The sequence below is a fragment of the Microcebus murinus genome, chromosome 17 (assembly GCF_040939455.1).
Source record: "Microcebus murinus isolate Inina chromosome 17, M.murinus_Inina_mat1.0, whole genome shotgun sequence".
Taxonomy (NCBI): Eukaryota; Metazoa; Chordata; class Mammalia; order Primates; family Cheirogaleidae; genus Microcebus; species Microcebus murinus.
The window spans coordinates 21,809,123-21,832,293 of NC_134120.1; the positions used below are offsets into that span (position 1 = coordinate 21,809,123).

Consider the following 23,171-nt stretch of genomic DNA (forward strand, 5'->3'; position numbering starts at 1 on the left):
AAAGACAATTCCTAGTGAGACATTGTACATACCATTCTAGACTTATAGATACATGTAAACAAATACCCATGACATTATTTAACAAAAATGGGATCATACTATATTGTTTAATAACCAGCTTTTCTATACCATGATTATCCTATCAATAAATATAATTTAATATTTTGTTCTATTCTAACAGACCAAAGCTATAACTGATGCTCTGTTGTCAAAAAATTTAACAAGGAATTACTATTAATTGTTAGGTGTAATAATAAACAGCACTGTGCTTACGTTTTTCAGAAGACATTATGGATTAGCTATTTCCATGAGAGTCTTACTGTTTTCTTTATACCTAGTATGTTTGAAAAAATTTCAAAATTTTTAAAAAAATCCTTCAACTGAACTATAACTGAAAATGAGATGATGGGTTTGCTGCTGTAAGGCAATCAAGCATATGCCATTTTTGTAGATACTATATAGCTATATTATTTGTATCCTAAGCAACTTTCTGGCAATAAGTGATGAGGTATAGTTAATACTACTAATTTATAATAGCTGACAATGAAGATATTTAGGATGACTGAGAAATCTAAAATTAAAAATATATGTAGGCTGTCTAATTACAGCTACCTCTTTCAAAAATAGTGTATTTTATAGAGGAAAATTGAAATGATTTGAATACACAATTAGTGAAAAAAATTTCAGTTTTTTAAGGTTCTTAATTTGAGAAGCTACTAATTTTAGAATTCTATTCCATAAAATCATAAAGATCAGCCAGGATGAAATTCCAGAGTCTGATTTTTACAAATTTCAGTCAAACGAATGCAAGTTTGGAGGTTTCACTCACTTTAAAACATTTAACAAATTTGCTAATAAAACACTAGAGTACGCATTCTACTAAGTGAAGTATTCCAAGAATGAAAAAATAAGCACCATATGTACTCAATGTCAAATCGGTTTTAACTAATCAGCACCAAAGTGCACACATAGGAATAACATTCACTGGGTACTGGGCAGATGGAAGGGGAGAGGAGGAGGATGGGTATACACATACATAATGAGTGTGATGCGCACCCTCTGGGGGATGGATAAGCATGAAGCTCTGACGGGGACGGGGTGAGGGCAATATACGTAACCTAAACATTTGTACCCCCATAATATCCTGAAATAAAAAAACAAAAACCACTAGGGCATGAAGCCAACCACAAAACTAGATAACTGATTATGTCAATAAATATCCCCAGAAAATATTTTTTGCTCAAAACAAATATAATTTCTGATAATTTACTTAATAATATAAGACATTTTTCTATTCCTCCCACTTTGATGTCAACTCTTTAAACAAATGGAGCTCTCCAAATCTAAAATATTCAAATAAAATTGCAACTAACCTTTATATATGCACTGGGGTAGATCTTATGAACAGCATCTCCAGGTGCACGCCCAGCTTCTCTGTCTAAGTAGTAACTCTGTACAAAGACCGCGTGGTCACTAAGGCACCTGACCCAAACGTCACCTTCACCTTTACATTCCAACTGCACACCTTTGCCTATGTGCAACCTTAGGAAGAAAAAATGAATTACATTTCATCTTGATAAGTATTTTAAAACTGAATTCTCATTTAACCCTCACAACTCAATAAGGTAGGTACTAAGGCTTATAGCTACACTGTCCAAATTGATAGCCACTAGCAACATGTGGCTATTTAAATTAAAACAATTAAAAATTCAATTACACAAGCCATATTTTAAGTGTTCAACAGTGACATGTGGCTACTGAACTGTATCGTACAGATACAAATCATTTAATCACAGAAAATTCTATTAGCCAGCACTGGCTTAAAGAGTAATTTGCCAAAGTCACACAGCAAGTGATAGGGCCAAGATTATATGCTTACATACACATGTCCTTAAAGAGGTGAGATCATACAGTATCTACAATTGTTTTCCTGTAATATTTCATCTTAAGCATTTCCATTATATAAACTATGAACATTTTAATGACATTAAAAAATCAGTTTATTATAATTAACCATTTCCCTTTTATCAATTTTCAACATTATAAATAATGCTTTCAGAAATATAGCTCTCACTTTATTTCCTTTCAGTAGATTTGTACAAATAATACATGATCAGAGAAAATGTAAATTAATTGTCAAAGGGTAACCTGTGGCCTTGGGGCCACAAGTCTTTAAAAAGGCCATCTATTTTTTTTTTGAGACAGAGTCTCACTCTGTTGCCCTGGCTAGAGTGCCATGGCGTCAGCCTAGCTCACAGCAACCTCAAACTCCTGGGCTCAAGCGATCCTCCTGCCTCAGCCTCCCAAGTAGCTGGAACTGCTAATTTTTTTCTATGTATTTTTAGTTGGCCAATTAATTTCTTTCTATTTATAGTAGAGACAGGGTCTCACTCTTGCTCAGGCTGGTTTCAAATTCCTGATCTTGAGCAATCCGCCCACCTCGGCCTCCCAGAGTGCTAGGATTACAGGCGAGAGCCACCGCGCCCGTCCCCCCCAAAAAGGCCATCTTTTATCATTATATATTAAACATCTACAATTAAAATGAAATACTTATAAATACTGAATTTTCAAGATGACCTTTATTTCTTTATTTACATTTAAGAACTTTTATAATGTATATTAAAAATATAACCTTGAATAAAAGACAATGTACTATGCTTAATTTCCAAAATAACTATCTGACTACATAATCAATACCTTGCTCTCTCAATGGCTTCTGTCCTGTGGACATTGGAGAGTTGACCCAAGCAAAAGCGATCTCCTCCTGAAGGGTCCACATATCCATCAACAGTAACGATAGGGCAGCTTGAAGGAACCTTAAATGTCTCTCCTACCTGAACATCCATTTCAAAGTAAGCAATGGAACACCAATACTCAGGAGCTATGGGAAATGAGAAAGAACATCCACCCATGAGAGAAAGATGTTAAGACTTTCATCAAGACAAAGCTTTTCCTAAAAGAAGGGGTGAAGGGAGGAGAAGAGGGAAATGAAAAGTACCCAAAGTCTTAGATGAAAATAAAATGATGCATTAAAAAGTAGGAATTTCCATGCCTTCTGTACCTAGCACTATTCTTCAAACTCTAAAAGTCATTTTTAAAATCTGGCATTTGATTCGTACCTCAAAGGATCAAGTCAACTGAATTTAAAAAACAGAAGTAATCAGAATCTGAAATAATTTTACACTGTTTCATGTTCTGTTCACATATTCTCCATGTGGTCTGAACTTTGATTTTTTTTTTTTAAAACACACTGACTCTAAGATGTATTCCATGGATTTGTTCTTCAATGACATCAATCCAGGGCTTATTTTTATAGATTCCCAAGCAAGAGAAAGTGCATAAGCAAGTCAGCTATCCCAGGCCCTAAGTCAAAGTTAATCATACTCTAACTACACAGTTGTTGAACAAAGAGATTCTCAATTGTCTCTTGAGTGAAAGGTCATTTGTCCCATCTGTGTGTGTGTGTGTATGCATGCCATAGCAACAGATATTTTTTGTGAAATCAGTTCGTGTTAACTACAATTTTAACTTTGAAGATGTGTTTAGTATATTCACTTGATTTAAAATAATTTAAGATGACTGGGGAGAAAAGAGGCATTAACTTGGTTTGGTTTGCAAATACGGTTGATCAAGTACTTTTAATATTCATTTGAATATAATTATTACATCGAGCCCATATATATATATATAAAATATAAAATTATTTGGTTTTCCTTTTGTAACTCATTTAACAGATATATCTAGGGATCATTCTAGGCACTGTATACACAGCAAGAAATAAAACAGCTACATTCTCTGTCCTCAGAGAGGTGTAGGGGCAGACAAACAAATGAATAAGATAACTCAGATAATGACAATGTGAATAAAATAAAACAAGGTACAGTAGATAATTAGGAAGAACACTACAGACTGGATGGTGGGGCACATCCTATCTGAAAAAGTAACACTTGAAAAGCCTTGTATCTATGTGAAGACTAGAAAGAACACTTCAGAGAGGAAAACAAAAGCGAAGACCCTAGAGTCGAAATGGGTTTGACGTTTTTTAAGAAACAAACAAGGCCAGTGCTATCATGAAAAGGAGAGGAGCACAATTTTGTCTGCAAATTTATCCATATCTCAACATGCTATTTATGAGCTTTATGCTAGAATTTGAAGCAATAAAATTTTCAACAATCAGACATTACTTAGAATGACGACAAAAAAAAAACAAAAAACCCAGATCTTTTCAAACTAAATGAAGTATGACGTTAAAACAGACGGTGTGGTGGCTCATGCCTATTATCCCAGGGCTTTGATAAGGATCACTTGGGGCTGGGAGTTCAAGACCAGCTGGGCAACACAGCAAGACCCTGTCTCTACAAAGAATTTTTTAAAACATAAGCTAGGAGTGATGGCTTGCACCTGTAGTCCTAGCTACTCAGGAGGCTGAGGTGGGAGGATCACCTGAACCCAGGACTTCAAGGCTACAGTGAGCTATGATCACACTGCTACACTCCAGCCTGGGTGACAGAGCAAGACCCTGTCTCTAAAATAAACGCCATCAAGCTTAAAGTACATTCTGATGACAAGTTAATAAAACAAAGCACATGAAGATAGGGCGATTCAAAAAATTAAAAATTTTGAATGTTATTACGCTATGTCAATCTGATCAACTCATCATAAACATAAACATTCCTTTAAATGTATTTAGTTATGACTAGAACATAAAAACTAGTGATATACAAAAGCATCTTCTTAAAAAACCAGTTTTGAAGTATTAAGTTACTTTCTATAGTAAAATTCTTTATTGAAGATATCACCTTATGCTACGGACAAGAAGCTTCAGCAAACAACTGGTAGGTATACTGGCTGAAGCTAAAACTAAAGAGACTGTCTAAGACAAGACAATTACTCGATGGTTTGGTGGCACCAAAATAATAGCACTTTAAAATGCCCTGATGTTAAGAATATTTGTAACATTAGGTAAAAAGATGAGGTTCCAAGTACATGCACTTCCCAGTTCGTACTAAAGGACACTATTCAAAAGTAAAGTGCAATGGTAAGCAACCTTTCTTCCGAGAAGAGTCAATTCAGGGCTAAGGGGAGGTTTTATAGCCTCCATATTTAAGAAAAATATACTTTCATCATCATGAATTACAACATTTGCAATTGCACTTAAACCTTATTACTTCCCAGACACCTAAGGATTTCTTTTGTTTGTTTAATATTTCAGACACCATAGAACACAACAACATTGGTTATATAGAGCTGCATCTCTGATGCAGGTTTAGTTTGAGTTGACCTACTCGTATTGGGAAAAAGTTTTAAGAGACATCAGAGTTGCACCATAGACCAGGGATGAAAAAAAACCTAGGAAAGCAAGAGGAGGCAGGTTACTATTTATGAAGACAGAAAGGGACAGAGGGAGATCTAAGTGGGTCCCAGAAAATTTGGCAGTGTTGGGATACAAAATACTATGTGAAAAACACTTCTACGCTACTCTCAATATGCTGAACAGTAAGAAGGGAATCTTCTTATTTTTAAAACAGGAGAGAGTAATATCAAACACCTATTAAACCTTTCTGGATACCTCTTTGCTCTTTTTTTGCCCCCAAGGACCAAATGCCATATAAATGACAACACTGCAGCTTCTCAAAACTAGCTTCAACAGAAGAAATCTAGAATTAGTACAGCCTGGGCTTTCTGAATGCCCCAACTCATTTGAAAGAGAGATGTGAGAACTTTGATATTTTTAGTTTTTGCTCCTAAATTAGTGAAGTTTAAGCCAGTCTCATAAAGCCCTAAGCCTGTGGGATGTTCATCACTGGCCAGAGAAAAGGTTTTTTTTTTTTTTTTTTTTTTTTTTTGAGACAGAGTCTCGCTTTGTTGCCCAGGCTAGAGTGAGTGCCGTGGCGTCAGCCTAGCTCACACCAACCTCAGACTCCTGGGCTTGAGTGATCCTTCTGCCTCAGCCTCCCGAGTAGCTGGGACTACAGGCATGCGCCACCATGCCCGGCTAATTTTTTATATATATATCAGTTGGCCAATTAATTTCTTTCTATTTATAGTAGAGACGGGGTCTCGCTCTTGCTCAGGCTGGTTTTAAACTCCTGACCTTGAGCAATCCGCCCGCCTCGGCCTCCCAAGAGCTAGGATTACAGGCGTGAGCCACAGCACCCGGCCGAGAAAAGGTTTTTAAAAGACTGAGTTAACAACATTAAAAGTTTTTCTTTTTATAATATAAGAATTTAGCTAAATACAGTTTTATCATCAAATATTGCTTAATTATAAATTTGAAGTCTTCAAGGCATTATCTTTAATTTTTAGAATAAAGTTATTCAAGAAAAAGTAAAAAATAAAGTACCTAAAAATTATGAATTATTCCTTTTACTATTCAAATCTGAATGAGATGCCTGAATAAGAATCTTTTATGGGCCGGGCGCTGTGGCTCACGCCTGTAATCCTAGCTCTTGGGAGGCCGAGGCGGGCGGATTGCTCAAGGTCAGGAGTTCAAAACCAGCCTGAGCAAGAGCGAGACCCCGTCTCTACTATAAATAGAAAGAAATTAATTGGCCAACTGATATATAGAAAAAATTAGCCGGGCATGGTGGCGCATGCCTGTAGTCCCAGCTACTCGGGAGGCTGAGGCAGGAGGATCGCTTGAGCCCAGGAGTTTGAGGTTGCTGTGAGCTAGGCTGACGCCACGGCACTCACTCTAGCCTGGGCAACAAAGTGAGACTCTGTCTCAAAAAAAAAAGAATCTTTTATGAACAGACAAAGGTACTCTCTTGAATGGAGGATTGCTCTAAAGTGCACCTGAACTTGGAAATTTGTGGATATCCAATCCATTTGTGAATCTGAACACAAAACAACTTCAAAGACACTTTAATCTGCAAGCAACATTTAATTTGATGACTATATCTCAACTTTAAGAAAAAGCAAAAACAAAGTATGTCCGTGAAAACGAAATAACCTTTTCCAAAAAGGTTTGTAAGATGAAAAGGTTTTTTTCAACTTTGTTATCAAAGTCAAAGCATGGAAATCACCAAGCACATTGCCTGTCTGAAATCTTTAACACCAAGGTAATGACCAATATTATTTTCATTTCCACAACCTACATCACCCATTTCCTGAAACATGTATGTAACTACATTCAAAAATAATGTCTCAAACTAGATTTACTATATATTAATATTGTGATGATGTTTACATATATAAAAGACTCAGGTATGCATATTTCCTATTCAAATGGTTCTAGGTCTGTGGTAGAGTTTAGCATTTCATCATCAGACCTTGAGCGGTTTCATTGACCATATACCTATACAAATATTTTCCATTTTGCTTTCTTTTCTATTTGTTCATTAAGCAAGTATAGCAGACATATAAACTAGTAACTTGTAATTTAGTATGATCAGAAAATACTAGGTAGCAGGAGACAAGAGATGAGGCTTCCACACAGTGGTATGCTTCAGACGGATCTTAAGAGTTTGCCACACTTGGGAGGGCAGGTGTGCATGGTTCCCAGCATTCCAGATGGCCTCCAATGATTCTTACCTCCTGATATTCACATCCTTATGCAGTCCCCCCTCACATGACACAGGATTTTATAGAAATGATAATGTGACTTAGGAGGCTACGTGTTAAAAGACCACTGAGGGAGGCTCTGTGTCTCTCCTGATCACTCGTTAGCTATCATGTTATGAAGACACTCAAGCAGCTCTAAAAAGTCCATACAGAGAGTAACCAGAGCTTCCTGCCAACAATAATCCTGACTTGCCAGGTAATCCACCCTGAAAGTGAATCCTTCAGCCCCTAGAAAAGCCTTCAGATGATGGAAACCCCAGCTAAAAACTTCAATGCAACCTTACGAGACCCTAAGCCAGAACCACCCAAGTAAGCCACTTCCATATCCCCACCCACAGAAACTAAGTGAAATCGTAAATTGTTAACTTGCTAAGTTTTGGGGTAATTTGTTGAAAAGAATGGCATTTAAAAAAATATGGAAGGATGATATACGGATGATATACCTAGCAATCTTAGGTAAGTAGTTCAGGATGGTTAAAGCATCAAGAGATAAGGCTAGAGGCCAGGCATGGTGGTTCATGCCTGTAATCCTAGCACTCTGGCAGGCAAAGGTGGGACCATCGCTTGAGGTCAGGAGTTCCAGAGCAGCCTGAGCAAGAATGAGACCCCATCTCTACTAAAAATAAGAAAAAAAAATTAGCTGGATGTGGTGGTATGTACCACCTGTAGTCCCAACTACTCAGGAGGCTGAGGCAGAAGGATTGCTTGAGCCAAGGAATTTGAGGTTGTGAGCTAGACAGATACTATGGTACTCTAGCTCTGTCTCAAGAATAAAAAAAAAAGGCCAGAGAAGTACCCAAAGACCAGGACTAGACACGCTTTTCTGTCTAGCTAAGGAATTTGGACTTTATCCTATGTCCAAGCAATGAGTAGGGGAATTAATGCAATTTCTTGAGCAGATAAATAACATAAGTAGGGTCAAATTTTAAAACAAATACTGAGCAGCAATAAAAGAAGAGGCTTTAATGCCAATGCATGCTGTTACATATACATATCCTCACCTAGTCAATGCTATTCCCTAACCACAAGTAGCTGTTGGGCCTAAATATCAGTTCTACCACAAGAATGAAGTAAATCTATCAAGAGGCCAAAGGCAATTGCAGAATTCAAAAATGAGTACAAAAGACTGACTAAATGCCATCACCCCAGGATTCCATCCAGGGAAAGTCGGTCTTCAGAGCCTTGATTACCCTTGTTCCTGCAGACCTTCTCCCACTAGGCTGTATGAACACTGAGACCCCTAAGTTGCCAGGAGCCGCACTACTGACTCTCAAGGAGAGCCAGCAAAAATTCTCAGTCTTCAGACTAAGTTTTCCCCCTCTTATCGCAATATATTCACATGCAAATTAAGATCCTGATATAACGATTCCCTTCATATAATTTCAAAAACATGTAAAACCAAACTACTATATGAGACTGTTTAGGAATGTATGCATCACTTTAAAAAAGCCAAAAGAAAAAAATGACATCTATAAAAAGCAGGATAGTGGTACCTCTAGGAAGAACAGAGGAAAAGGTTTTGACTAAGATATGGAGCACGAGGGTTTTGAGAGTGCTGCAAGCTTCTATTCCTCAATCTGGGTGGTAGGTACACAGGTGTTAGCTTTAGTGAAATTAGGCTGTACACTGGCATTATACATTTCTCTGTATATTACATTTCTCAATAAAATGTTTATGAAAAGGCATGACCCACAAAAAATGTCAAAATCACAATATATAACATACATGGAAAATCCATCAAAGAGGAAATTTAACTTGTAAATATGTATAACTAAAAAAATGCTTCTGCCCCACGAGCACTTTCTCCTAACCAAAACAAATATTATTTGCCTCATAAATCAGCAAGTTTATTAAACTTCACATCTACTGCTAGTGAGCACGGTAAAACTGGTTCTCCTACTCTCATGCTGCCACTAGAGAGCAATGTGGTCTAGAAATTCTGCAAATTTTTGAGATTGAAATATGAGAAAAGTTATAAACACAAAGATCTTCCCCTCAACTTTTTTTAAATAGCTATAAGAAAACTGGGAACCAACACAAGAAATAATGGAACACTACGTACACGAAGGAAATTATGTAGATCTACTTGAGAACTGTAAGTTACCCGGTAAATTAATCATCATGGGCACTATATTTTTTTAAATCCTTATTGAGAATATTAATATATTTACAAATAAAGCAATTATATGAATTTGCTTTAAAATAATACAGATGGGAGAAAGGGGGAAGATATGAATGTAACAAGACTGGCCATTAGTTTGTAATAGCTGAAACTGAGGAATGGGTGCAATGGGGGGATTTCCTATACTATTTTGATTATGTTTGAAATTCTTCATAAAATTTTTTAATTAGGAAAAATGAATTTTATGGTTACAAAAAAACTAAGATGATGAGCTAAAATAGTATGTTTGCGTCTTTTTAAGCTAAGAAAAACAGATATGAAGGGGTAAAGGGAAAAATTCAAAATCCTATGTTTGTGTTGTAAGGGACCTTCGGTATTTTATTTTCAAATGTTTCCTGTAGTTTCAAAATTATGTACAAACTTCAAAAGCTACTTAGCTATTTACTCTTTTTAACACAATTTCATCAATAGTTTCTAAATTCTAGTCAACCAGGGATACCTAAATCTATCTTCCAAGACAAATACAGTGAATTACTTTTCTTCTCAACATCTACCTAAAATTCTTCCCTGGCCTTTTTTTTTTTTTTTTTTTTTTTTTGAGACAGAGTCTTTCTCTGTTGCCCTGGCTAGAGTGCCGTGGTGTCAGCCTAGCTCACAGAAACCTCAAACTCCTGGGCTCAAGCGATTCTCCTGCCTCAGCATCCCAAGTAGCTGGGACTGCAGGCATGCGCCACCGCCCAGCTAATTTTTTCTATATATTTGTAGTTGGCAAATTAATTTCTTTCTATTTTTAGTAGAGACAGGGTCTTGCTCAAGGCTAGCTCAGGCTAGTTTCAAACTCCTGACTTTGGGTAATCCTCCCGCCTCTCAGAGTGCTAGAATTACAGGTGTGAGCCACCGTGCCCAGCTTTCCCTGGCTTCTTAAGCTCTAGTTTTATAGTTGTCCTATTTTGAAAGCCAGTTTTATTCTGCTGATTTTTTTTTTTTTTTTTTTTTGAGACAGAGTCTCGCTTTGTTGCCCAGGCTAGAGTGAGTGCCATGGCTTCAGCCTAGCTCACAGCAACCTCAAACTCCTGGGCTCAAGCAATCCTGCCTCAGCCTCCCGAGTAGCTGGGATTACAGGCATGCGCCACCATGCCCGGCTAATTTTTTCTATATATATTAGTTGGCCAATGAAGTTCTTTCTATTTATAGTAGAGACGGGGTCTCACTCTTGCTCAGGCTGGTTTCAAACTCCGGACCTCGAGCAATCTGCCCACCTCAGCCTCCCAGAGTGCAAGGATTACAGGCATGAGCCACCAGTGCCTAGCCTATTCTGCTGATTATTTAGTCAATGCTGAAGCCAGCATTTCCATACTTTATATTTGATTTTTAACTATCTCTAAAAGAGCTATGCATTCAGCTAAAATGTGACCATTATCAACTACTCTTAAACTGCTGATTAACTCATGTCATAATATTGTCCTTAACTTAGAAATTAAGTTACCCTGCAATTATATTAAAATGTATATATATATATATGTTTCAGTCACCATGAAGAAAATCCAAATATAGGAAGTCAATTTTGAAATACACTTACCAGGATGATTGGAAATGGGAGGCTGGAATGCAAGTTCATTGTGAACTGGCCCTAAAGAAACGACAATAAAAACCCCATTTTTATTTATTAAAAGTTTTCCAATGCTAAACCTTTTAATAGACCTTAACTCCTAAGGTATGATAGTTATATTTGTTTAGAACAAACTTATACAATATCTAAGAACTTATAAAGTAATGTAAACTAAGCTTTTAAGTGTAATAAACAAATACTCTTAAATTACTTTTGTGGATATTTAATAACATAGCCCTATGTGCCAAGTGCAATTAAGCAATTTACAAATGGTTGTACATGCAATATTTAATGCAGATTATAAAGAAATTATTCGTGTAACACATAATACAGTATAATTTTTAATGTATAATAATTTTAACTTTAGGTATATTCTAAAAACAAGTGCTTTTTAAATTAAGGATGTTTATATAATGGAATAGTAGTTAACAAAATTTAAAGCTTATTGTGTATTAAGACATTACTACATTTACTTCTCACAACACCCCTTGAGGTTAAATAACTTGCCAATGGTCACACAGCTAAAGCCCCAAACTCAGCACTCTTAACCCCTATGCTGACCCTGGCAGCCATTAAAAAGTATATTCTCTTAAGATATATACAATATACATATAGTATGAAGCCCCCCCTAATTTATATATACCCATTTACATGACTGGAAGGAAAACGACAAAATATTAAAAGTGGATTTCTCTGGATGGTAGGATTCTGAGTAATTTTATTATTTATACTTTTCTGTATTTTAAGTATTCTTGGGTGTTACTATTAATCTTGAGAGGAAAGTGATTTTATATATATGAAAGATTTATACTCTTAATTTTACTAAGCCAAATGAACAGTGTTCCTATTCTGTCTGAAACTACAGGCTGTCTACAGGGTATCCCTCCCAATCATGCCTGCACAGAGTATCTATGGTGCAATGAATGCTAAGGTGAGGGAAACCTTGAGAACTTATTAGCACTCAAGGGGCTTCAATCCACTATGGGTGGATACACAAGATACACATGAGATCTAAGAATACATACAAAGCAAACAAATGAATGGAAATCAATGTGGTGTTAATGAAACATTAGCAGCAGAGAAATAAATGTATTTAGTAAATATCACTCCTCTAAAGAAGGTATGAGAACACAATTATGAAAAATAAATACCATTTATAAAAAAATACTGAAAAGCACTAATTACTTAATGAGACAAAATTGTAGGATGAATAAAAGATGTAAAATGTTTTTTTAAAAAATAGAAAACAAAGTCCTACAAAAGAAAAAGCCCTTACAACAAAAACAAGAGCTTACAGTAATGTCCGGGATGGGGCGGCATAGGCGGGTGGTGCTGAAGATGGCCGTTTTGGTGGTGAGGCAAATTAGGTGTGTATGGTGCAGTCCTACTTCCAGTCCAGGTGGTAGTGCTGTCTAAAAATTAAGGCCCACATGGATTAATTTGCTTTTACAAAGGCTGCCTATTTTTTTCTCAACTATTTAAAAGATTTTAAAAAGCATGCACATACTATGATGGTAAGTAGCTGGCTGACCAGTAAATCCATTCTGCTGCTGTCCTGGCTGAGGCCCTGATGCTATCTGCAACAGTCCTTCACTATGGCTGCCTGCTAGTATACTAGCAGGCTGACCTAGAGGAACAAGAAGACATTAACATGGCACATATATAGATCCAATCCTATGATTTAAATAATAAATGAAGGACCAATTATATCTGATACTCCACAACTATAAAGATAGGCCATGGGTGAGTTCCACTTTTTACCCATCAAATAAAAAACCTAGTCATTTATAAAGGCAAACCTTAACTTGAAGAAACTCAAAATTTTTCCATTTTAAGTAATGTTTAGCTAATTTTAGTGGCCTATTTCTTCAAATGCAAGCAAAGTTCTAATATATGTCTAATCTATCATAACTTCAGAAGCACATCAGTTCACCACTAGCCACTCCATCCAGCTCTCTATGGACCTTTCTGATTAGGACCTCAAAAATCCAGGTTCAAGGTAATGTTGCAAACTGGAAAGCTAATCATTATCAGCACTGGTGTACTGGTAATGGTAGAATGCTAGGATTTGATAAAAGAAAAGCAGAACAGAAAGATATATTAAATAGGATGTGATGGGGAAGGTGAAGTTAAAAAGATCCAGCTCCACTATCCAATCAATATAGCATTTAGTGGTTAAGAATAAATGAAAAAACACCTATCAGTCTACTTTGAAATCGTTTCAAGAACAACATATTCCCAGATTTACACATCAGTTGCTCTCTCTGGCTTCTGTTCAAAATAACCATTCTGTGATACTGCTTACTTTCCCTACATTTTTAAGGCATCTTTTTTTTTTAGTGGAAAAAGCTTGATTTCTTAAAGCAAGCAGTTAGTCAATTGTTTATCCCATTTGAAAAGCACTAAATTTCACAAATATTTGTCACTAGCATCACCTCATTCTTTCCTCAACTAAATGGAAGTATAATTAGACGGAAGAGAGTAAATGTCACCATTGCTCAAAGTATCTCAGAAAAGGAATACTTTCTCTACGTATCACATTTCCTTAAAGCTAAGATTGTAAAACCAAAAGCTAAAGAGAAAATTTCAGTACTCCCAAAACTGTTTATTTGTAAAGATAATGTTTTTAGCAACCTCCCTTCCTACTCATCCCCCAGAATTCTGCAAGTTATCTTTACAGGTTAATTACATTTTTGCTTAACAATTCTACATATTCTCAGATAACACACACAAAAAAAACTATCACTCACAGGAGAAATGAAATGATTTTAACTTACAGATATTTAAAAAGAAACTTTGAAGATATTCAGGTACCAAATAAACATAAATTGTAAAGTGGCCCAGTAATCTGTATTGGATATTTCTATTACATAGTTCCCAGTGCTTAAGATAAATGATACAACTAAATTAGCTCATGGAAAACAGCCTTCCAATTCTTATATTTTAGTCCAACTTCTTTCCTTTCATTTAATTCTATCAAAACACTTTTTGAGATCTAAGGAACCATTTTGCCATAAGTTGAAATTTATAGTATTTACTATTCAATTGTAAATATCTACCTGAAATATAGTGACACAAAATTAGCTGCATTTCATTCATATCACTTTTTCTGGTCTTTGAATAGGACTCAGCCCCAGGGAACAGAACAGCCAAAATGAAGTCTCTTTAGTAAAGTGACATAGTAAAGGCATAGAAAATTCAATCTCCAGATAATATGGAGGTAGGTACCTGTACTCTAGCACTAATTTATGCTCAAGTGGCTGTAATGTATTTTCATTTTCCATCACTACCCATTGTATGTCAACCATATTCCAAATTGTTAAATAAAAAGCAGACAGTAGCTCCAAGTGATTTAAGGGTCCAGACTTCCCAGTGCTTAACCTATATGACCCACTTAGAATATGCTGTCCATGGTGACAGATTATCATCTCTTACATAGCGAACCAAAAAGACATTGCTTTGAAGTAGTGAAATGTATTAAAGAAGGGGAAATTGGGTATACTTGAAAATTCACAATTATAGCAATCAGTCCCCATTTATTCCAAAGATAAAATTCTTACAATGAATCTGATCTAATATTACAGTAAATAAAATAATGGTCCCTTTGGTAGCAACTAAGACACTATGAGTCCAGATCTATCAAAAATCTATTGATGTGGATTTAGATATAATTCCCTTAGCAACTATGTACAACTAACACCATACACATACCAAGACAACACTGTGATATGAAGAAAAAAACCACTCCACTGGCCCAGCAGCAAACTGTCCACCCTTTGGTGGCTGTGAAAATAAACAGCAGTACTAACTGAACCAGGTCATATTGATCAGGCTCCAAAAAACCTAAACCTTATTAGGCCTTCTAATTCCTATGACATGCCAGAGAAGAAGAACCCTTTTGAAACAGACTTTCTTTTTTTTTAAAACAAACTAATTTTTTCAAGTGAGATGTAGAATTTAGCTTTATATCAAAATTGACTAAAAGACTTAATGTCAATCTTGAAGGGTATGTTATAAAAGTTTATCAAGATCCCACAATGAGAAAATGAGATGACTACTACAATGTAATATTCTCCTAGATAAAGCAAAATAAGGACACTGGATTAAAAGGTTATAAATCTGGTAACACTAATCTTTATATTACTAAACATCTAACTACTTTTCAATACCTTAAATATTTCTCTAAAATCTATCTGAAAACTCAAGCTTCCTCTGCATGTAATAGTAAAGTACAAATTAGATCACTAATGTAAATCGGTATTAAAATCAAAGACATTAAACTCCAAGTGACTGTATATCAACATAAGAACCTTTAAATAAATTACAAACATCATTTTTCCTAGGACCAACCCAAAGATATCATAGCACTCTTAATTTTTACTTACTTGGAGTTTTCCTCCAAGTGACTACACACAAATATGCAATGATTGGGAAAATTCGACTTGCTGACTACATCTGATTCTAGAACTCACTTGTGGAAGCCACAGGAATGTTGGGAAAGTTGGCGTTGCTGGTAGCATTAGACTCAGATGGGGCTAACAGAGCTGGGGTGCTGTATGTCTCTGTCGATGCACGATTACTTGGTGGATGCTGGATGGTTTGAATTGAATGTCCTTCAGTGGATAACGATGGCTGTCCCTCAAAGTCATGAACATATTCATCCTTTACCAACATACTTGGTGGAGCTATATAGAAAATTAAACATATTTTAAATTTTTATAAGTTTCTATTCCCAGAAAAAAATCTCATAAGGCCTAAAATCAACTACAGTATAAATAACTCCAATTCAGACTTTTTTCATATTATTTTAAAAGTTTACTACTTTATCAGCAAAAGCCAATTTCTTAGAGACAATAGCAACAGGTGTATTTTATCAATCTGACTCTCACATTTGAAGCTAGACTATATTCCAATGGCTAACAAACCTAGAATAATAATCACCTAAATATATAACATGAAAAAGGTAAAAACCAAAAGGCTGGAAAAATACCAACACCTCTAATTCCCGGACACTTTAGGTTTTTTGTTGTTATAGTGACTGGGATCTTTTAACCAATATATTGGCATTGCTAGCTGATTTCAGGATATACCTGGTGAACTTGATACTCATTGCTTCTGCTTTTCAGTTGACTCTTCAGCTTAATAGGCAATCATGACATCTCCAAGTACCAGCTGTACTTTGCTTTTAAATAGTTATGATTTAAATTTTTCTCACTTTAATATATTAGCCAAACTTCTCAAATACAAGTTTGGGACTTCTATTGGTCTACAAGACTCTTTAATCAAATAACCTAATATATATGTTTGTTAGGTAAAACTGAAGGTATCTACAAGGACAGATCTTTGCCAAGAGAAAAAAAGCAAGTTATGAAACACTGTACACTGCGACCATAGGCATGGTAAAAAAAAATACTCTAAGTAAAAATACAGAGTACAAAACAGTGTGCACAGTATGCTTTTTGTGTAAGAAAGGAGGAAAATAATACGTGTATTTTTTGCATAAAGACACCCTGGAAGCAAACACCAGAAACTAATAAAAGTGATTACCTGAGGTAGTGGGGAATGGGGACAGGGGTAGGAGCACTTCTTTTCACTGTATACCTTTTTATAGCATTTTGATTTATGGACCATCTACTGCCTATTCAAAAAAACAAGTCCAGAAAAAGACACCAAACTGTTAAGTACTTCTCTTCATGGTCTAACATTCAATAAATTCATTTATTGAAAAAGTATTTAAGTACCTATAACTATAGGTTATAACTATAACCTATGCTCTAGGTACTGTTCTAGTACATGGGATATATCAATAAACAAAACAAATATCCCTGCCTTGGTAGAGCTTACAGTCCTGTATTATTTTTCTACTGTTTAAATATCTAACAGCACACATTACTCCAGCTCCTCCTAGCTGTCTAATCTTGGGCAAGTCCCTTGACCTCTCCAGGCACCAGTGTCTCCATCTAGTAAAGTGTGGACACAACAAGTACTCAGTGTTAGCTATTATTATTGATTTATATTTTTAGTTATATCTATAGAGAGAGAATAATGTATTACTATATATATTAAAATATTCTACCAGGAGTAAAATAAAATGTACTCTCTATAGGTGACAAAAAAGCTGAAGCCACTGGGCCTACCCTAGGTCTGTGTTCTTTATCAACACTAGCAGGCAGGCCACAGCACTGGTCAAATGGTACTATCACTCTCTTATTTTTCTCTCCTTCACTAGATCATGAGCTCCCTAGAGTGAAGAAAAAATACCTTATGATCTTAGCATCTCTGGAACCTAACACACTACCAGGCAATACATGCTCATTAAATATTTGTTAAAATGAATATACACATGTCAATGTGGTCAAGGAAAGTTTCACGAAAGAGATGAAACAGGCTGCGAATGATTATTACCATAAGACCTCAACTCAAAAGTGAAGGCACTTTTCCATTTTCTTAACTTCCAGTGACCTGGTCTTATATTATTTCTTTGTCCAAATCTAGAAAGCTATGAGAAACATCTGCTATTTTCTGAGGAAATAAGCCACTGCAAACAGTCTTTACATAACCACCACTAGGGGGATCCACAAGGCTGAACACAGCCCTAGAGTCACTAAAGAAAGGCTACCAACCCATACAATCCCATCAATAACAAGTGTTCAGAACAGCAGTAATTTTAGGATAAGGAGGTATGTGACAAGCATTCAGAATCTGGACCCCCTCACACCCCCCCCCAGGGAAATTTTTTTTTCTTTGAGACAGGGTCTTGCTCTCTTGCCTGGGCTAGATGCGGCGGCATCATCGTAGCTCACCGCAGCCTCAAACTCCAGGGCTCAAGCAATCTTCCTACCTTACCTCAGACTTTTGAGTAGCTGGGACTACAGGTGCATGCCACCATGCTTGGCTAATTTTTCTATTTTTGGTAGAGACCAGAGTCTCACTATGTTGCTCAGGTTGGTCTCAAACTCCTGGCCTCAAGCCATCCTCGAACTTCCACCTCCCAAAGTGCTAGGATTACAGACATAAGCCACCATGCCCTACCTCTGTAGCGAGATTCTCATACAGTTATCATTACAGTCTCCCAACCCCTAATATCCACTGAGCTTTAATTCTCCAAAATTAATGCTTTAATTCTCCAAAAACATGGACTGAGAATGGTGAAGGTGTGAAGGGTGTTTACTTTCCAAAAAAAAGTGATGTGATATCAATGTCCATGAAGCAAAGAGGAAGAGCTTTACCCCATCTTAAAGCTACCCTGCCCAGACCACAGCAGCTCCTATTAACCCACACTTCTCAGAAATCTAATAATTAACAAGTACCACAAGGCACTGGTGTCATCCGTTATTAGTGACATTTAAGAAAAGTGAAGAATAAAAACAAGTAGACGTGCGTGCTCTTCCTAAATTTTGTTTAAGATCACATATTTTTGACCCACCTCTAAAATTCTGCAACTTTAGGTGCTAAGCTAATTTCCCTCCAAAACAATAGTACACCTTTCCAAGTTATATAACAGAGGTTCTTTATCAGAGTTTCTCTGCAAATGAACTAGTTCTTACAGAAATTTTAGTGATTAACAAGTTCTATGTAATAGAGCTAAAGATTTAATAAAACTCTGTTCTCAAATATTACACTAAAAACCAAAAACACCCCCCCCACTTGTGTTTCATTTTCTCACCTCAAAACATGTTGTCTTTAAAATGGAATTAGATTAGCTGTGATGGGTGTATACTTTAAAGTAGCCTTATTTACTCGAAATGCAGTAAGATTGAAAAAAATACTAATGTAATTTTAAGTCATTCTCAACAATATCATTCTTAAAAATTACAGTACTAGTATTATTAAAGGACATGTTATACATGATTCCAAATTACCAAACATTATGGGTACTTAATACCGATTTTAAAAATTGGCTCTGTGAGATTTTCTTCAAAATAGCCAGTTTTTAGTAATTCAAAATATTCTACCTTTTTTTTATGTTTTTGGTACACTCCTCTATCATATTTCTAAGTATATTTCAGTTCATAAATTGCAGTTCAAATCCAAAAAGCCAACGGCCTATTTATTTTTTTTAGAGATAGGGTCTCACTCTATAAGGCAAGCTAGAGTGCAGAGGCGTGATCACAGCTCACTGTAGCCTTGAATTTCTGGGCTCAGTCTCCTGAGTAGCTGGGCTACAGACATGAGTCATCATGCCCAGCTACTTTTTAAATTTTTTGTAGAAAACAGGGTCTTGCTATGTTGCCCAGACTGGTCTTGAATTCCTGAGCTCAACTGATACTCCTGCCTCAGCCTCCCAAAGTAATAGCATTACAAGGCACCTGTCTGGTCCCCAATAGCCTATTTAAATCCAGGGGTTTTTAGGTTTTTTGAGACAGGGTCTCACTCCGTCACCCAAGGCTAAAGTGTAGTGGTGTTGATTATAGCTCATTGCAAACTCAAACTCCTGGCCTGAAGCGATCCTCCCAGGCTCGGCCTCCCAGTTTTAAATGCTGATGCATGACCCCCCAAAATCCACATTTCCAAAGCAGCAAGGTTTTTTTCTTATTAATGTTACTAGCACTCACACAAACTAATTCTAGGTCAACAAAAATAAATAGGGAGGATAGGATAAAAGAAAACAGAGAAAGTTGTAAGATTACCTACCATTATTCTGCAGTGTTAATCCTGAGAGATCTTAATTTTTTAAAGGGGAAAAAAAATGAAACAATCATTACCATGACAATATTTTCTATTATATTTAAAATTACAGAATGCAAATTTAAGCCAGAAATTACAAAACTTCATGAACTATTTCGATTAAGGAGAAATAGCACAAATACCATCTAAAATATAAACTATTCAAATCCATAATGTTTTCTATCTTATTTTTCAAAAACAATGTTCCAAATGGTCAAAATATTGACTATATACTACTCAGTTTTAGCAGTCAAAATACAAGTTTTTTCCCAAGTTCAAATTTAAATACTTATATTAAAAATGTCTGATTCTTTAACCTTATTTGAAGTCCTGGGCTATCTCCAAATTTATAATTTCACTTAGAAAAATTAAAATGCTACTGAGATCTTTTTTCCTTTTATGATTCTAAGGACCTAAGCATAGTTTACTTACCAATTCCAGGTGATACAACTCGTTCATAGTGATATGGATTCACACAGACACTATCACATTTTAAGTCAAAGGCATACTGACAGTATTTAACATGTTTTAGTTCATTTTTATGAAGATCAGGCCACCTCCAGAGACGAGCATAAATCACATGAGGAAATCCTTTCCGACCAGCAACCTAGGAAAAATAAAGGAGCATCAGTTACATGTCAGACATTATGTAAGAAACTCATTTAATATTCACAATCCTACAAAGTATTATAATCCCCATTTCATAAATGAGAAAATTAAAGCTTAAAATAACTAACTTGGCCATGGCACACATCAGAGCTAGAATTAAACCTAGGTATGACTTTAAGGCCTGTGCTCAGGTTTTAAAAATGCAAAAAGAATTTGTTGTAGAAACTATGCCTAAAATTTAGAAATGAAATTTTAGAATCTAATGACATAAGATTTCTGTAAGTTTCTTTTAAGCACAGGAAATGTATTATGTAGTTCTACATGAAAAATATGACCATTGAAACATTTGATATCAATGCAACATGATATCGGATTTCTAAATTATAAAAGGAATAAGTACAATTCAGATGTTTAAATGTTCATACAATACCAAAAAAGAAAAACAGCTACAAGAATGAATACCAAAGTGCTAAAGGTAGTTCTCTCAGAGTGTGGGTTTTCTTCTGCTTTTTATTTTTATTTTCCAAACTTTCTTCATTGAACTTTTTTTTGAGTCAGAACATTAAAAAACTTTTAAGACATATCTTTTGGATATTCTTCCACATATTCCCACAATGCATATTGGTACAGGATGCACAGTATCTGAAGAGATGGAGCACGCATTAAATTATCCTATAATAACTTAAAAAGGAAACAATTTTTTAAAATCTGCCACCACGGAAGACATAGAAAAACTCTAGTATAAAACTAACCTGAAGCCTTCCATCCAATGTTCTCTGTATGGTAACACATTTACTAGGATGAGCTCCATTTGTAGTTATAGCTGTTATTAAGGAATCCAATTCATCTTTTTTCTCCTTCAGCTTCTTTACCAAACTTTCAATTGCTCTTTTTGCAAATGTTTCACTCTCTCCACCTTGTCTATGGCACATCAAACTATGCACAATGCTCAGACAGGCATCATTACTTGTTGGTGTGTTCGTAATAGACATATTGTCCATTTGTTCAAGTTTTTTCTTTTAAATCAAATATATCTCCAATTTCTGGAGCAACTTTTATCTTTCAGAGGCAGTGAAAAACAATGGCTAACGATGCAGGGACGACTGTTAGACATGTATTCAGGATAACCTAAAAAAAAAAAAAAGAAACAAAGATATAAGAACACATTTCACAAAGTAGATTCAATTATTTGGGAAAAGACAAAATTGCTCCAGTTAAGTCAAAGACTCAGTATACATAATTAAAATTTGATGCTTAGAGTTTAAAAGTACTTAATTAAAACATTGCCATTTTTGACATTCCAAAAATATTAAAGTTAGGTCTTCTCATTATTATGGAGGCATGCTCAATCAAGTCTTACTGACTGTACAAGTCACTTTAAAGTAAAATCTTAGTAGGACTTTTTAAAAGATTACTTATAAGGATGCACACTTTATAAAATATTCTTTATTAACAACTAATTAAACCTAAAAATCTATCACTAATATATATTATGAAAAACTCACCATCATCTGCTACAAAATGCTAGTTGGCAGTTAACACCCACCTCAGTTAAGAGACTACTGACAATAACAAAAAGACAACCCAATTTAGAAATGGACAAAAGAATTCTAACAGACATTTCTCCAAAGATCATAGCCAACAGGCACACAAAGATGCTCAACATTAGTCACTAGGGAAATGCAAATCAAAACCACAATAAGGCCAGCATGGTAGCTCATGCCTGTAATCCCAGCACTTTGGGAGGCCAAGGCAAGAGCATCGCTTGAGGCCAGGAGTTCAAGACCAATCTGAGCAACATAGACTCCCATCTCTACAAAAACTTTTAAAATTAGCTGGGTCTAGTGGTGTGTACCTGTAGTTCCATCTATTTGGGAGACTGAGGCAGGAAGATCACTTGAGCCCAGAAGTTTGAGGCTTCAGTGAGCTATGATGATGCCACTGCACTCTAGCCTGGGTAACAAAGAAAGACCCTGTCTCATAAAAACAAACAAAACAAATAAAACCCACAATGATATACCACTTAATACCTACTGAGTTCGATAAATCAAAATGACAGTAAGTATGGGAGAGGAAGGAGAGAAACTGGAACCCCTACACATTCCTGGTCGGATTACAAAATGGCACAGCCACTTCCAGAAAACAGTTTGACAATTGTACAAGATATTAAATAGTTACCATATGACCTAGCAATTCCACTCTTCACAATGCTACCCAAGAGAAATGAAATCCTATGTTCACACAAAAACTCATACGTGAATGTTTTAGCAGCATTGTTCATAACAGCCAAAAAGTAGATACAACCCAATCGCTATCAATTAACGAATGTACAAATAAAATGAAATTCCAAACAGGAAAAAATTATTCAGCCATAAAAAAAATTTAGTACTGACAACATGCTACAACAGGGATACACCTAGAAACATATGCAAAGTGAAAGAAACCAGTCACAAAAGGTCACATCTTGTATTATGATCCCATTTATATGAAAAATCCAGTATAGACAAATCCATAGAGACAAAAAGTAGATCATTGTTGCCAGAGGCTGAGGGAAAAGAGAATAAGGAATGACTGCTAATGAATGTAGGGTTTCTTTGGGGG

The 23,171-nt window shown here is 35.7% G+C and overlaps 1 protein-coding gene across 3 annotated transcripts in view; it reads right to left on the reverse strand.

Moving 5' to 3' along the window:
- The window catches only part of SMAD4 (SMAD family member 4), an 88,164-nt gene that overhangs the window by 12,938 nt on the left and 52,055 nt on the right, over window positions 1–23,171 (reverse strand). For all 3 annotated transcript variants that reach the window (XM_075993864.1, XM_075993865.1, XM_020282445.2), the window contains 9 exons: window positions 21,323–21,698; window positions 20,394–20,568; window positions 19,929–19,958; window positions 15,767–15,979; window positions 12,802–12,921; window positions 12,590–12,706; window positions 11,265–11,315; window positions 2,698–2,881; window positions 1,374–1,542 (listed from right to left, as the gene is read on the reverse strand). In XM_075993864.1, the coding sequence (XP_075849979.1) occupies window positions 1,374–1,542; window positions 2,698–2,881; window positions 11,265–11,315; window positions 12,590–12,706; window positions 12,802–12,921; window positions 15,767–15,979; window positions 19,929–19,958; window positions 20,394–20,568; window positions 21,323–21,571 (1,308 nt within the window). In that variant the 5' untranslated portion in view covers window positions 21,572–21,698. The remainder of the gene's footprint in view (window positions 1–1,373; window positions 1,543–2,697; window positions 2,882–11,264; window positions 11,316–12,589; window positions 12,707–12,801; window positions 12,922–15,766; window positions 15,980–19,928; window positions 19,959–20,393; window positions 20,569–21,322; window positions 21,699–23,171) is intronic.